Source organism: Lepisosteus platostomus, chromosome 2 (genome assembly GCF_059453375.1).
Source record: "Lepisosteus platostomus isolate fLepPlt1 chromosome 2, fLepPlt1.hap1, whole genome shotgun sequence".
Taxonomy (NCBI): Eukaryota; Metazoa; Chordata; class Actinopteri; order Semionotiformes; family Lepisosteidae; genus Lepisosteus; species Lepisosteus platostomus.
In genome coordinates this window covers 29,461,386-29,478,421 of record NC_142612.1, presented here as the reverse complement: position 1 = coordinate 29,478,421, position 17,036 = coordinate 29,461,386, and the positions used below count along the sequence as shown (strand labels likewise).

The window sequence follows — 17,036 nt, the reverse complement described above, 5'->3', positions numbered from 1 at the left end:
TACTCCAAAAAATGCTGGCTGCTTCATCTGCAGGCATATAGTTGCATACTGTTGTTTTAAAAAAAATGTAGCTATGAAATGTGTGTGGTGCTGCCAAAATGACAGCATGTCTTTATTTTTTAACTGACCACACTACGTAATGCAAGAGCTTTGTTCTAATTCACAGTAATGTGGAGAATTGCCCATTAGTCAACATAGCATCTGACTTTGTAAGAACGTTAAGCAAGAAAAAGCAAAGAACTGGAGAGAAAAAAAACAAATTATCAGGAGCTTTCGCAGGCTTACTGTTTCGTCATCTGTTGTGATCTGACAAGATATGTTTGATTCCTAGCGGAGGGAACTGATGCCACTGCCGCTGGGAGTCAAAGAAGGAGGGTGCCCTGCTCTCTTCTTCATTGAGGCCTGGGAAAGCTCATTTGAAAACACAAATGAAATCATTCCTGCATGTCTTTGAGAGGCAAGAGGAAAATTAAGTACCTGGAGAAAGCTCACATGGATGTAGAGAGAATATGCCAAATCCCCACAGACTGGTGGGGAATCAGGGCCGAAATCAGACCCAGGAATCTGGAGTGCTGAGAGGACACTAACCACCATAAATAATTGCACTAGCTATTACACTTTCTTATAGAAAGAGCAATTTACCATATGCATGCAGGTTCTATGTGCTACTTTTTCATTCATCTTTCTGCTTGATCCAATTCAGGGTAACAGGGAATGGGCAATGGGCACAAGGCAGGATACACCCCTGGGTGGGACACCAGTCCATCTCAGAGTGCACACAGACACAAACATGCACACAGGGCCAAATAACCTACCAGTATGTCTGAGAGAACATGCAAGCTCCACATTAGCTTCAAACATCTGAAATAATATTACATGGAATGTTTCAGGACACTGTGGTTAATTGGTACTCAGAAGTTAGGTAAATACTCAAAGATATTTCTTGGTTTTCTTTGATCACAGTATTAGTACAAGGTGAAACTCAGTTTGTCAAACCATACTTCGTTATTTATTGATTTATGAATGACCTTTGGAAAATGTTAACACACACAGTTGGTTTGAGATCTTAGTTAAGAACGGAGAAACTTCTACGTGCGTGGGTGTTTCAAAGCATATTTACTTTATTTCACAAGTGTTTTGTATTTCTGAGTAATGCCAGACTAGTGCTATAGATTGTCTCCATGGCAACCAGTAGTGTGGTTTCATCTTTCAGAGATGTGCTTTGGAGAAGTAAAGGTTATCACATTCATAATAGGTTGGCTTTTGTATTATTGCAGGTAAAAATATTTGAACTTTGCAATATGTTCTTGATGAACTAGTTTGGGACTAAACACTGGCTTAGTTCAAAATAGAATAAAGGCAATAATTGTCAGATTTCGTTTTCAGTCTGCTCTGCTGGTTTGTCAGACACTGTGAGGAAGACAGTGTAGAGACACACAAATGTAAATAGGAAGACACCACCAGTTGTGCAGATATTCGATTATCTAAGAACCTTTAATGTTTTAATTTTAGCCTTCATAATTGTGGTGAAATCACTTGAAGAACTTTACACTTAGTAAAAACCTTTCAGAAAGGCTGAAAACTTTTCGCTCAGGCCTCAATTTTTCCATTTTCACTTTTTGTTTTCAAGACTTTCCATCTAACTTTTAAGAAGGTTGTGCTAAAAATAAACCATAGAATTAAATAACTTCTTAGCTTTTTCTAAGCCTGAAAGCAGTGTGAAACTGTCAAGGGGGCGTGTGAAAAAGAGAGGGTTAGAGATGACACTTGACGATAGAAAGAAAAAATCCTGCCTGAGGGGCAGGTGCTTTCAGGGATACAGCTGTGTGCTTGGCACTGGTCCTTGTCCTCCTCCTTCTTGCACTGAAACTCTGTCATAGCAGTGAAAAGAAGACATCCTTCCAGGCGTGTGCTTTTTTCTTTAACTGACGCGTCGAGCAATCCCGGTATTTGTGTAGCCTCTCCGAGTCCCAAGAGGAATTCCATCTAATGCATTTCAGGCAGATAGAACAAATCAACAACCAAGAGATATTGCTATAAGGAGAGCTATCTCTATTTTTTTAAGTAAAAATGAAATTCTCTTTCTTTATGAAAAGAAAAATCTGCATCTCATAACACATGGGTACTGTTTTTCCCTTCATTTTCAGAAACTTATGATTGTGCAGTCCTGTAAGTTTAATATCTCCATAAACTGAGTAATGCCAGGTAAAAAAGCAGAGTTACTCCTGTCGTCTTTGTGTCTTTATTAATTAACGAAAGCTAATTTAGTTTCTGTTCCAAAGAGGAACTAAAATCTTTTCATTGAACCAATAGTCATTGATTGAGAATTGGGGTCTATAAAGAAATGATAATCAAGTCTTCAACTTCTAAATGCTTTAAGATTGTTTGTTTTAAGGTTGTGTAGATTTCATAATTTCCTTTATGGGGAAGAATTACACTTTATATTGTGCTCCAAATGCACTCTGGAAAAATTAGAGCTAAGACTGATGTTGTGATGGCCCTATGCTCTATGAAGCATGGTCAGGTAAAAAAAGAGGTGGTCTTGTATAAACTGTTAGCATCTGCTTAGTATAAAATAATATTACATTATCTCAGTTAATCAGTTACTTTTCATTTTACATTCCACATGTTCATGGTAAAAAAGTTACTTCAGACCACATTACAATAGGAATCTGAGGTGACCAGTGGTATTTTCCATGTTAATTCATGTAATTTCTGAAACTTGTGGTACAGTTGGATCTGCCCTTATTGAACTTTGCTTCATACATAACCCTTTTATGTAGTAAGAGCAACTTCAGCAACTTCAGAAACTGTCATCTTCAGTTAGTCAATTCACTCTTCTTTTGAGGAAATCAGTGGCAGATCAGAGAAGCTTCTGTTCTCTAAGTACTTCAGGTTCTTTATTAAAACTCTCCTAATGGCCATCTTCCTCATTAGGAGAACTCTGGTGTATCTGTCCTGTGACTATCTGGTCAACAAATGCTTGTCCGTATCAAGTCTTCACAATGCTTCCATGCCTATAACAGCCTGTTACTGTTAAGGTGATTGGCATTACTAGAATGCATCATCGCTCTCTCCAGAAATGCTGGTAGTAACTCTGCAGGCTTGCAGTTGCTTCAGCGATAGGGGGTGAATCCTCACTCCACTTCAACCCACTCATCTCCAGCAGTGCTCAGATCAAGTGTGCACTGCCCTGTGGGAGATTCTGACCTCAGTAGCACTGTCCAGAATTAAATCAGCCGTCTTCATTATAGGGCACATCCTGTACTATCTCTAACCTCAAATTTATTTTAAAAGATATGTTTCCTTGTATATTTGCATTCAGTCTAGAGTGTAGTTTGACCCTGTGCCCTGTGCTTCTGTAATAGGCTCCTGGTTTTCACTGCCCTTTTGAGGAATAAGCAGCTTTCTGTTAATGGATGGATGGGTAGATTTGTCTTTATAACGCGCTTGTGTTTTTTTTATTAAGCAGACATTTTACTACATGTATAATCCCTTTATACCGTTTTAGTACATTTTTTTTATTTGTTAATAGTGTACTATACTGTATGTAACACCCAAAGCAGTTTAAAAAAGCATGTTAATTCATAACTTGATGGTAGATGAAACTTTGACCGTAATACGTGCATATAATGGAAAAAAAAATGGAGGGAACTTGAAGCAAGTCTGTACAAGTTGTCAGGAAGTACCTGATAACATGTGTAATTTTCCGGAGAAATAATTTCTTCATGAGATGTGCCAGGGATCGTTTCAGTTGAAGGCAATCGATCAAAGTTTACCTTGTATAAGAGTAGTCATGTGAAGTGTGAGTAACAAAATGAGCTGACTGACTTATTTCCACCCCGACCAGTACATTTTCCTGCATTATTTACAGGGGAGGACAAATGATGAGCAAAAATTAAATTTGGACTTGGCAATGTGACAAAAATTATTTTAATGTGAAAAAAAGTTTTAAAAAGGCTTTTTTCACATAATTTGTGTTTCATTCCTATAGCATTTACCTGTTAATTAGCCCTTTTAATTTCTATATCCCTTATAGTGAAGAGCTCCTGTAATACATCAGGCTTTTTAAGGTCAGAGTCTGTACTGAACACACCAAATTGTGTGTCCTCTTCTCAGTTTGTACTTTTTAATTCCTCCCAGCTTCTTACAGTGCAAGATTACTGTTCGAGTTAGCCCTATCTTGATAAATGGCAGCAAGCTACTTATTAGTTGGTTTTGTTTGTTTTTATCATGAATTTTGATCTTGGCATACAAAATGACTGGTTAATTGTTGACTCTTAAAGTTACAGTAATGTTCTACTAAAACTGTTATGTAGAGCACTTTGTCAGCAGAAAAGATACTTTTTAAGATTTCTATTATGTCGGCACTTTCTCCTGAATTATGTATCAAGTTTTTTTTTTCTTTTGCCTTTTTTTTAAAGTGTGGCCATTTCTGGTGACTTATTGTACAATGTGGTCGTACCCCTTGCAGCTGGCAATCTTCTCTGAGAAGGAATCATGACGCGTCAATAGCTTTGCCATTCAGAAATTTCGAAATTATGCAAAAGTTAGGGAGTAGCCTCCTCTCCGTGTGTGCATATAACAATAATGGACTTACTGTATTTGTCAGTCTGTACTGTGTTGTGAAGTAGCAGGTGGATTCCAAGGAATCAGATGACTGGGCAGGCCCCCCCTTTTCACTGAGAAGTGGAGTAGGAGTAGGAGTGGTTGTGGGATTTTGAGTGTGGGTTTTGGCCCTCCCTCCTGTAACACAGCCCAGCCTGGGAGGGCTGGCCCTAAGTAAGAGCAGTGCTGCACCATTGATTGGTTTCCCACAGCAGAAGGGGGATCCTGCTCACTCTTGCAGTCAAAACTTTGTGAGCCGTCTGCCTGGGTGGTTGCTCCTCCAGCAGGTCTACTTGCTTTGAGCCCCGAGGATTCAGTCTCCTGGCATGCTGTTTGAGGGGGCTCATGATCCTAAGGATTTATTGAAGGACTTTTTCTGTGCTTTGCCAGCCGTTGAAAAATGCAGGGAAGAGCGAACAAAACCTCCAAAAAGGAGCTGGTGATTGAGTCTCCAAAGCAGTATAAGAATGTCACATCTCCTGAGGCTGAAGTGGAGACTGTGGTACAGGTGGTGGTGAGTTGCTATGTGTTGTTTCAGTTGTGTACACTCTGCCTATTAATCTCCACATTCTCTATGCATCAAGTGGTTCTGTATAAATTTTGTTTGGGATTTCTATACATGAAATGGCAGAATTTGCAAGAAGCAACAATCCTCCTTAAAAAGTCACAATACCAATTTGCATTTTTATTTCATTAGTCAGCAAAAAATGTCTTCAGCATCTGTTTCATATTATTTGCTATGAGGGAGAACCTGGAGTGTTTGTGCTTTCCGAAATCTTTCTCGCCTGTCAGCAATCCAAGTTGAAATGCAGGTTGTGGGCTTGCGTTGCTGTATTGTATGTTGAAATCTTTGTGACTCTTGGTGAAGTAACCCCTGAGCACAGAATAATCAGAGTGGGTGTGGAGCATCAGCTGCACTAAAGTAATGCAGGTGCTGGCAGTGACATTTGAGTTTTCCTTTAGTCTCTGCCTGTGGGTTTGGTTAGGGCTTTGTTTTATGCTTCCAGTTTTTTAAAACCGGAGTCTTTTTTCCACAAAACAAATATTTCATGGAATACAAAAGGTATGAATTTCAAAAGATTTGTGTATTTTTCCATCAAGGTGTATACAATACGCCAGTTTCCTTTATGCCATCTTCAAATCAGTCTAAATGGTAACCTTGACTAATAATTGAATTCCTGTTCTATTTCAGTTGCAGTGTGGCCTTTAAAATTAGGAATAGACCTCAAAAGAAGTAAAAGTAATCTTGATTTTTTATCTTTTGTGGTAATGACCAACTTTAAAAAAAAAAGCTGCAGTATCATAGTATGTTTTTCATTATTTCAACTCATAATATCTTGGTTCACTTGGTGTCCCAGAAGAAAATATGGACAGTGTGTCAAAAATAAAAGTTATTAGAGTAGTACTAAACTCTTTTTATAATGTCAGTGGTACACAACGGTGATGTAATGCTTAAACACTATTAATACATGATCATATCTTCTGTAAAACTTAATTATTCTTCCTCAGGTTTCATTTTGCGTAATTATCCAATAAACTAATTAATTATTTGCCAGTTTCAACTTGCTGCTAATCGCGTGCATATTGTATTCATTTTAAATATTTATGTTGGAACTTCATCTTACAATGTACAGTAACAATGCCCTGTCTTGAGACGTTGTTAGTCTTCCAAGAGAACTGCATTTCCTTTTGGCCTGACTGCAGTTTAATTTGCTGCCTGTTCCGAATGATGTGACTGGCCCAGTCCTATGGAAATAAAGTTAACTTTTTAACCACAAGAAAATGTGAACAGGTCAGACTAAACGGTGAGTTTGGTGGAGATGAAGTCATTGAATTTGTCTCTCTCTCTCATGGTTTGTTATATATGGAATGATCCCAACACACAACTGTTGTTTTAGTTGGCAGTAACAAAAATCAGTGTGATTATTTACAAGGCTAATAAATTTAAATGTGATCTAAGAAGGCTTTATACCATGAAAATGTCATTCTGGTGCTTGATAGAAATAATGGCAGTGGGTGGCTAAGAATGTAATACAGATACAGAAGTGGAGGTTTCAATATGTTGTGGTTTGTTTGGTCTTCTGGGTCTTGTCTTTCACGTTCCACCAGGCAAGATATAAGAGCTTGAATCCACTTTGTGAAGGAGGACAACAATAGAGGAGCTTATAGTCATGAGTGTGTGTGTGTGGGCTGTGGAATTTTAGAGTGCAGAAGTGGCTAATAAGCTTCAAAAGAATTAAGAAAAAATAATTGAAGTGCTATGTATAATATATTGTTACATAATAAATAACATACAGTATCTGTAGTGTCGTTGAGATTTATTATTCTAGATGAAATGGGAACAAAAATGCTCATATCAGAATTGTATTACTTATTATAAATCTCACTTAAAAAAGTCTAAGAATATTTTATTGTAATAGTCTTGCACAGGACAAAGTAATGTTTGTCATAAATAGTTAATAGACTTCCACAAAACATAATGTCATAGTTATTCATACCTCTTAGTTTGCATTAGGAATTTGCCTGTGTGTGAGACACACAGGCACAGATCCTTAGCCACAGTGCCACCGTTCCACACCGTACCACCATCTTCGGGATACAATGTTTTGAAACTACCATTCACTGCAGCCCGCATGGATGTGGCATTCCAGGCTGGGTTGCAGGTAAAACCCCATGTTAGAGTGGACACTTTTTGCCAGACTACATTGAATTACAAATGGAGCCATGGTTTTATGGTCAGATGAAATGTACAAAATGTTGAATGTGCATGAACAGTATGTTTAGTGTCAAAAAACGTAAAGCTCATTTTGAGAAAAACCTCAAACTCCTTGTGAAATGTGATGGAGGGGTTCTGTCATGGTTTGGGGTTGTTTTGCATCTATGGGTGCTGGAGCCCTTGTCAAGAGTGGAAAATCATAAATTCCAACACATTTTGGACAAAACAGTGCCATTGTTTACATCCAAACCAAGGAAGAACCAGTTAACTGCACACAAAATGTTCTTGTGTGGCCTCCTCAATCTTCAGACCTCAATCTAGTTAAATGTTTGTGATTTGATCTCAAGAAATTGGATCACCAACTGAAACCTAGGAGAAACTATGCCTGGAGGAAGGTTCAAAAATACCACTTCAGATATGCTAGAACTTCATATTAGAGTGATATGGTCCGTCTCAATAAAGGCTCAACGATTTAACCAGTTTCCCTGGAGCATAACCTGGAAAGCCATTTGTTGAGGAAATGACTGCTAAATATAATCTCCTTTGTCTTTTGGGCCGGTTCCCCACTAAGAGTTACCCTCCAGAGAAGAGGCAGGTATGGCTGGAAGTGTTAGACATGCTGCCAGTGGGTCAGTGTGGTTCACATTCCTTGTATTTTCCTGGGGGGGGGTTATTGTCTTGTTTATCCTGTTATGCAGTGCTGTTATGCAGCACTTAGAAACAGTGTCATTACTGACCAGATCAAGCCTTTCCTGGAAGGAAAATGAAACAATGGTGTTATACAGGCTTGCCATATTAAATAGCGCAAGCTTGAGGCAAAGGCAGAACACCAGGCACACACATCCCGGCACACGGCGGAGCAGAGAGCATTCAGTGGGCTAGTTTAGTCTATTGTGCAGTGCCTGATGCAGACGATCATGGAAAAATGTGCTATTCAGGAGTGGACCTCTGTAGGATATTCCGCCATTCAGGCACATGCAGCAGAATTTTGTAGGTAACTGAACAACAGTAGAGTCACTTTTAAGATGCGAGTAAAGCAACAGATTTCTCACAAAACACTTTTCTTTTATTCTCGCAAAACCAGCCCCTTACCAACCAGTGTGACGACTTTTTGGTCTACCCAAAAATCTGCCATGAAGGTCTGAAAGATACAAAAAAAGTTGTGGTTTATTCATTTGTGTTACTTCACAAAAATAAAGTCATTCATACATTGATCTACCAGACATGAATGAACTTTGATATTTTGGAATTCTGCCGGAACTGATGAGCGCTCAGTCAAAAAAATAAAAACTAATGCTGTACATTTAGAAAAATGTTTTGAGGAAAAAGGAAATGACATTTGGGGGTGACACAGTGGTTTGTCTGTCCAAAAACATATTGGTGGGTCAATTGGCTTCTGTACAATTGACTCTGGTGTGTGCCTTGTGATGGACTGGTGTCTGTCCAGCGTGTATTCTGCATTGCGACATTGTGGGATAGGCCGTGGTTTCCCATGTGACCTTGTTTGGTATAAAGCGGTTAGAAAATGCATGCATGGATGGAAATAACATTGCATGAGTACAAAAGCAAAGTGCTTTGGAGTGGGGGTGGGGGGCTCAAGCTGATGGCTTGGTGGTAGAAAAGAAGTGGAAAATCGGTCTCAGCGTGTCTTATTCGTTCCTTATGTGGACTAGGCCAGGTAATCCCCTTTCTTGTGCGAGACATGTCACTGAGACTTCGCTATCAGTTTAAACACTTGAGTGTGACTGTGATTTAATAAGTGAAGTATTGCACATAAATGCAAAGTAGCAGTAATGTGTTCAGAAAAAATGTGCTCCCTAATGCATTAAAATTGTTTTAATGAGACTTTGTACGGTATGATGTCAATACAGGATATTGAGCTGAACTACTGCAGGTTTCTGACTTGTTGTCTGAGCAGTGCCCTTTGTGATGCCATTAGGCTGTACATGATCTTCAAAGAGTCATCTACTCCTGTGAACTATGGAATCACCAGCTGAAACTTACAGTATATGAATGTGGTTGACTGCAGACCTTAATTTATTAATTCTGACTCACTCATTGTGCTATTATTCAGTATGTTCAAGCATTAGATTTGTTCCCCTTATTTTAGTTAATTCCTATTGAAACTATGTAAAGTGAGGTATGGGATGCACAGACAGAAAAATGAAAGGTTTCTTCACATCGGAGAACTGGTTATTTTTCATCAAAAGCAGGTTTAATAAAGACGGCTGAATGTGCTGTGATACTGATGTAAAAGCTTGGTTTCCCCTCTAATCTGGTCTTGGATAGATGCTCTTTTTGCTTGAGACCTACCCAGGAGGAAGACAGTTTAGATGGAGTCTGTTTTGTTAGAAAGTATTATTTTTGGAACTTTCACAAACTGTAGGCCTACATATTAGAGAACCGTGTGGGCACGCCCAGATTAGAAAGTTAATTGAATCTCGCATCCTGACTGCTGGTTCACATTCAGGAGTTGTGATAAATCGGAAATCACTCTCTGCCCCTATTCATAAGGCAGATGGATATCCTTGCAGTGTTCATTTCAGACAACATGCATGTGAAGTACGGTACCGAGGATTTTATTTTTAGGTTTCTTTCCTGATCCTGCCCAAGACTGTAAAAGCAAAAAAAAAACATGCTTAAGGCTTATAGGTGGAATGGGAAAAAAATATTTTTCCCTCCCTTCCTCTAAAACAGACAGCTACCGCTGGGTCACAGTAACAGGCACAGTCATGCACAAAGCAAGAGTGCAGAATTTAATGAACTGTTTACTGAGGCAAATAGGCTTCATTAAACTTTAAAGCTTTTTTTTTTCCGAACTCTATCTACTGCAGCACATCAAAGCGGTTTTCACTGTGCGATATTCAGGATTGCTCAGTTAGCAGACAGAATTCTCATTACCTCTTACTGTAACACACAAGGCTGGACTGCTTAGCCACCTTTACAGTATTCACCTGCAGTATATCCACTCCCTACCAAAGCAGATCCCTTTTATCACACCCCTGAGAATTATCCTGAGCAGGAATGAAGTCGGGGAATAATAATACAAAACAAAATCAGTCAATATACCTAAGACAAAATTTCAATTATTTTTCTTTTATCTTCCACCCTTTCATTTGTAGTATCCATTGTAGGCTTAGAGGACCTAACCCAGCAGCCACATGGAGGAAGATGGGACTTGAAACAAGGTGCTCTGTTGTAGCAGATCTTGAATCTGTGTTGAGCTACCTTTACTCCCTGCTGGAGAATCGAAAGGCCCACTTAGATTTTTTTAAAAAGCCAGTGCTTAATGTTTACCCGTTTTCCTGAGCTAAATCTGAGAAAATGGATGTGCGATCCAGAGAAATTCATGTTTTTTTTCCCACCATTTCACAAAAAAATTATCCTTCCAACATCAGAAGGCTTTTAATCCCAGCTTGCAGTAACCCTACATTAAAGCACATGTAAATCCTTTAAGTAGTTTTAAAAATTTATGGAGAATCCTACATTTACAGATTTCCTTTCCCTTGTGTCAATTTGAAGCAAAAACATTTAAGAAGATATCCAGCAGTATGACATTGTGACAAAGGGTAGGTAAACCTACTGCTGGACATTTTAATCGCAGACATCTTCCAAACAAAACATTTCTTGCTCATTTTTGTTTTAAATTTGCTTTGGTCAACATTAGTCTTTTTAATATCGCAAATAACCAGATTTAACTAAATTTTAGCTGTTGATTTAGCTGCTCATTCAACAGGAACTCTGTCAAAGAGCTGATTGTTTGTTTACATCTGGCCGTTGACTACATACAGCCAGTAGGGAACAGCAATTTGACAGGCACGCTGTATCTTCATCCTTATTTCTCTTGGTTGGCACATTTTTTATTGGTTTAGTGCTGCACCAAGAGAATAATTCTTTGGCAATTTAAAGACTGTCCGGTCTGAACAAATATTCTGTAGTGGCTCTGTGCAAAAACTGTAAGGGATTACCAGGCTGCTGAGTAATACATCAACATGAGTGGCACAAGTCTGACAGAACCTGTATTTCACTCACTTCCTTAATATAAGGTCAGAACAGACCAGCACAAATGGAAGCTGTGCGTTTAAACAGATAACACGCAAATGTAGCTTCAGTGACTGGTACTGGGCTGCCTTCTGTGCTGCGCACCAGGTAGAATTTTTGTAGATTCCTCGCAGATGAAAATTGTGAGTAAGGCAATAGGAATGTAACAGGCTAGCTCAGAAAGGCACAACCGAAATATCAGTGAGGTCAGGAATCCTTCTCTACTGGAATCTTGTTTATGTGGGCATTAGTGTAATTTTAAAATTTAAACGTTAGTCCTTTGCATTACATTGTGGATTTTTTTTTCATTTCATATACCTATTCCCCATGTTGACAGCATTCCATGGAGTTGTGTGTCTTTTAACCGCCACATGTCATTTACTGGCCAAAGCAAAAGTGCAACCAAAAGTTGTTGTTTTTTTCCCCATTTGGGAGGACCAGTAATAATTGTGAAAAGCATTTAAATAAACACTTAAAAAAAGGGCTTGCACGAATACTACCATATGAAGCGATTGTAAAATTTAAAATCGTAAAATTTCTGAAAGATGTACATTTTTACTGTGAAATACCTAAATCTAAATGAACTGGGAGATGTGGAAGGTTTGAGATTATGCCCATTCAGGTCAAGCAGTTGCCAGGAGAGTACAGTTAACCTATATCATCTATGTTTAGTGACCTGCTCACAATTTTCATTTTCTTACCGTCTGTAGATTTTACTTTCCCAATGCCAGGAGGATACTCAGACTGGTCCCTTCTAACTTTATGGTGTTCTGTTATGATAAAGATGCTGAAATGGGCAGACTACAAGTGGTTGTGTACAGTCTTATAGCTGTATTATAACAGAGCTCATGTGGCATAAACAATACATCTTACTGTACATACTTGGGCTTAAGGGAATACCCAACATTAACAGGCTGGGAGAACTGAAGGAAGAAAGACGTCAATGAAGGGATCTGATACGAGTATTCAAAATGTCCTGACAGTCAATGTCATCAGCAGATGTCTTGAATGAACAGTATATCATGAACCAGAGAATGCAAGAGGAAACTGCATGGAATTGCTTGTAAAACTGAGAACAATTTTAGTTACCCCTTTTTGATTAGTCACCTCTTCTCTGTTACCTAGATTGTTAGATGTTCTAGATTTGATGTTGTAATTCTGACAAATTGGGCTGTCGCCTGTGTTTGGTAATGCTTGTTTTAGCTATTTCTGGCCCACCTTAGTTCTGCTGTATGTTCAGGAGCAAGCTAATGCTTCCCGTTCTTTGCAGGTTCTTATCAGTGTTCAATCCATAATCTTTGCTACCCCACAGAAAGAGGCAGCATGCCCGGCTGTAGCATTTTCAAGTATTGTTATTGTGTAAACCAACAAAAATACACAATCCATACGTTACGTATTAGAACAATATAAAGAACTTGTAAATTGTTGGTGCAGTGCTTCATCTGAGAATAATTTACGTAAAGGAAAAATAGTTTCCAATCTCCCTCCCAAGTCCCACCCAAATCTTCCTTCTCAAAAAGGAGTAAAACTAAAGGATCAAGAGTCTGAAGATACCAAAGAAGAACAGTGAAGTACTAATTACACTAAACAGTCTCTAGGAAGCAAGTAAAAACGGAAGGCCAATCCTGCCAGGTAGCCAATTAGCAACAGAATAAGGTCTAAGGTGTAGAAGGGAGGCAAAGTCTCAAAATAGTTCAGAAATAGTTGCCAAGCTTTAAAAATTCTAATGGTGGGCCCACTAATAGTGGATCTGATTTTCTCCATCTTAAGAAATTCTGATCCACTGAAAAAATGTGGGTGGAGCATCTTGCCTCCAATTAAGGAGGATAGGGCGTCTTGCAAGAAGAGTTGAACAAGGCAGGCTATCAGTTTGTATTGATTCTATTGTATTGAGCTCTGATTAGACACACTGTATGTAAGCAATGTCTCATTTCAATCTGTACGAGTCCCTGATTGGCACAGATGGAGCAATCCTGGGTTCATTCTAAATTGGACACCCACTGGCCCTTTTGAATATGTTTGTCCAGGTCTTGTTCCCACAAAGTTTTAACTACAGACAAGGGTGAACAACATAATGAATAAAAACAGTAAATTCTTTGTCATCGGGTAAGATTTCAAGATGAGATGGTGTCAGTTTGGGGAAGCAGAAACAGTTAACTGGGTAAATATAAAGTGTCTTATTTGTAAAGACACATTATAAATGGGGAGAAAAGGTGAGATTGGGGTAGATTATATTTCTTTCTAAATTGTTCAAATGACTTGGTAATCTACTCTTCAGTTTTTAATTGTCTTTTTTTATCATGTATTTTCAGGCAAAGCCAAAAGTGATCGAGCCTATTGACTATGAGACTGTCTTGGTGCAGAGGAAGACCCAAATCCTCAGCGATGCCCTACGGGACATGCTGCAGTTTCCTCTGGAAGACTTTCAGGTCAGTGTCTTCATGTGTCAGCTCTCAACGGGGGGCTTTTATATGGGTGATCATTAGTCCCACCAAGTGGGACAAGAGAAGAAGCTGGAGAAACACCCTGAGACATAGTTGCTTGTAAATTAACTGTAGTTAATGAGAAAGTTCAATATAATCATTGACCACCCAAGAGTGAATTTGACCTCCTTCTCTTTGGGCTTAGATTTAGAAAAGATTCGAGTGCAAGAGAACTAAGTTATCCTTCCTTTATTCCCACAGCTATTAACCTGCTTAATTCTGACAATTTATTTTATATTTTACTTTTATATATTTTCTTTCTCATAATACAGTACATATATGTTTCTTATTTGTTGATGGGTTCATGTTGTGTTAACACAATCCACAGTATGTTTATATCTTTTACCTACCTGCAAAGCAAATTTCCCATCTGGGACAGTTAGTGAGTTAGCAGCTGCCTTATTATGTGCATTTGGTGTACAGTACATGCAGTACTTTAAAAAAGGTTGCATTTGTTGTAAGGATTGGTCTACATTGCTGAACACATGCTGTACACAATCACATACTGTAGTCCTGTTTCCAGGTCTGGAAAGTGGTAGAAATCATTCAGATTTGGCTTGTTGTCTTATGCGAGTGATCCCTCCAGGAACACAATGGTTTAGAAGCTGCTTAATCACTAGGGGTGTCTCAGTAGTGTGGTAGAGCAGAAGACCATACATCGCCTGCGATACCGGTTGCATGTCAAAAAGGACTTCATCAGCAGTCCATGCAGTTGACTATGGAGGCTGTTATTTGCTTATTAAATGTTCCAGTTGCATGTGTATCCCGTTTTCTCTAACAGAATGTGCACTTTTTCACAATCTAAACCACATTTTTTAAAGGTGTCTATAATATGCAACTTTCTCTCTTAAGATGTCACTTGGACCTCTTGCAGAGCTCAAAGAAGAGTTTCTTGCTCCCTCCCATCTTCGTTTATGTGGAACTGCAGAACATAGTTAACAAACAAGGAATGGAAGACTTGAAGATATTTCTTAGGGGTCAATTGACATTGTCATTTTAGTCCCTTTTCTGAATGAGTGTTCAAGCAATACATATCTTAAGAAAAGAAACAACGTTTTGGCTGTGGAGCCTTCTTTGGGTTTCAGGTCTTGGAACAGATCACTGTGAAGAGACAGGATGCTGGTTTAGTTCAAGAAGAGGGACAAGTGGCCCAGGGAGGAGGAGAAGGAATGACGAAGAGATCTAGAAAAAGTTTTAGCGGAAGGCATAGTGGGTCACAGCAGAAGTAGGCTTTAGTAGGTAGATGTGTCAGCATGCGTAGGCAGCAAAGAAACATGTAAAGGTTTATTCCATGCTGAAAAAAAGAAGAAAAGAAACAACGTTTTCGCTGTGGAGCATTCATCAGGTGTCAACACGAAAAACATGTTTCGGCTGTGGTGTCTTCTTTCAACACTCAAGTTCAGAAATCATTGATAAATCTCACATAAATTGCCATGCCACTCAAATTCACAGAAGCCTGTGGGCATAAAATCAGAAGAAACTCTAGTTCATTTGTTTTGTTAATTTGATCTCTTACCCAGGGCAACTCACAATAAATAAAATGTGTTTTATTATATAGTTAACATTAAAACACTTGTATAGTTTTAAGGAACAACTGTGAAGGTACACTAATGTAAAAATAACATTAAGGTTAGCACAGACTTGATGAGCAAGGCATGTAATATAATAATGTGTGGATACACTGCAGTAAAATAAACATCCTGTTAGTATTTACAGTCTGTGTATATGTATCATTGAGCATGATGACAACACAGAAATGTAAACAGCTTGAACTTTTTTCCCCAAGTACATAATTTACACATTTCACGTGTTCTTCATAAGAAATATGTATAGTAGATCTTCAAAGCATCCAAACTCCGATAGTTCTTTCTGAAATTCTCTTTGTTGTGAACTTTGGCAAACATCTTTTCCTGTGAGAGGTTTCAGAATGATATCCTTTTATTTCCATCACTTCATCGTGAGGAAAAGTGTCATTTATACAGATTGTTAGCATATTTTTCCTCTTCTGCTATGACAAAGGCTAAAGATTATCAGCAAAAATGTGAAACAAGTGCTGGATGTTCTTTCATCTTTTCCATTGTTGGGTGCACACAAGTAACAAAACTGGCTTTGCAGACTATGAAAAGTGATATTGCCTGGCACTACTTATGGGAAGGGAGTATAGATATTTATCCTGCTCTAAAGCAGTCTTTCTGTTGCACACAGTCTGATATTATCAAATGGAAGTTTATTTCTTCTGAGTCTAGTGAAATATTTTCCATGAACAACCTGACTGTGACTGACTGTCTCAAATCCCTTTTCTCTTTTGTTATTTTTAAAGATGGCATTGAAAAACTGAAATCAATCACCTTTCATTGATTTAATAAATCCATATAATCTCACAAAATAAAGCCCCCATTCACTTCCAAAATGTTTTATTTTTATTTCGGTTTACTTGAAAATAGCATTGTCATGTCTGATTCATCCTTTTTATTTTCTACCTTGGAAATAGAGCAGAGAAAGTGTTCTCTCTGCTTAAATACAACTACCAAATCTTGTTGGGTAGATTAAACAATAAAGTAAATGAAAAGGATTGAGGAACTGTTAATTCATACATATAATTAAATTGCTTTCAAAACCTGTTGTTTGTGTGTCCCATGTGAAAGATTAGTTTCTCTGCAATTTCCAGACTGTGATCTGATGACCTGTGGCAGTCATTAGTGGCTTGGGTTAAATATAGTAAGACTACTTGCAAGTGTTGACTGCCTAAAAGTATTCCACAAACCTAAATATGTGGGTAGAATGTCCCACGCCTGATTAACTGCCTATGTAGGATGTAGTTTTCATGCATCGTACTCCAGCTGGTTTATACCAGTTATTATATGAGATGTAGAATGACTTTTTTTATTTTCCAGACTGCTACAGGAAATCTGGGTTCAAATCAGACAAATCAGATCAGGGCCAGTTTAAAGGAAAACTTTGATTCCCAAATTGCAAATTTGAAACCTAGTACCTTGTGGCCATCTTTCCATTGTGCAATATGCTTCTGACACCTCAGAATCCCTCCATTTGTGCTTAGCTCTTCGTGGGTGAGACAAAACTTTGCGTCTCATTCTGAGCGTGTGATGTGGTTAGTTGTCTAAGCTTCCTCTCCAGCAGAGAACACGCTGGATTACAAACCACCAGAGCTGTGAATGAGTTCACTTTGG

General features: G+C 38.4%; 1 protein-coding gene across 19 annotated transcripts in view; it reads left to right on the top strand.

The window, feature by feature from the left end:
• The window catches only part of LOC148676176 (dedicator of cytokinesis protein 9-like), a 158,807-nt gene that overhangs the window by 56,907 nt on the left and 84,864 nt on the right, over positions 1-17,036 (top strand). For 18 of the 19 annotated variants that reach the window (XM_088604287.1, XM_088604306.1, XM_088604278.1 and 15 more), the window contains exon 2: positions 13,678-13,794. In XM_088604287.1, coding sequence (XP_088460413.1) covers positions 13,678-13,794 — 117 coding nt within the window. Of the gene's footprint in view, positions 1-4,810; positions 5,123-13,677; positions 13,795-17,036 lie in introns of those variants that run through there. The other variant, XM_088604192.1, reaches the window with a different exon arrangement.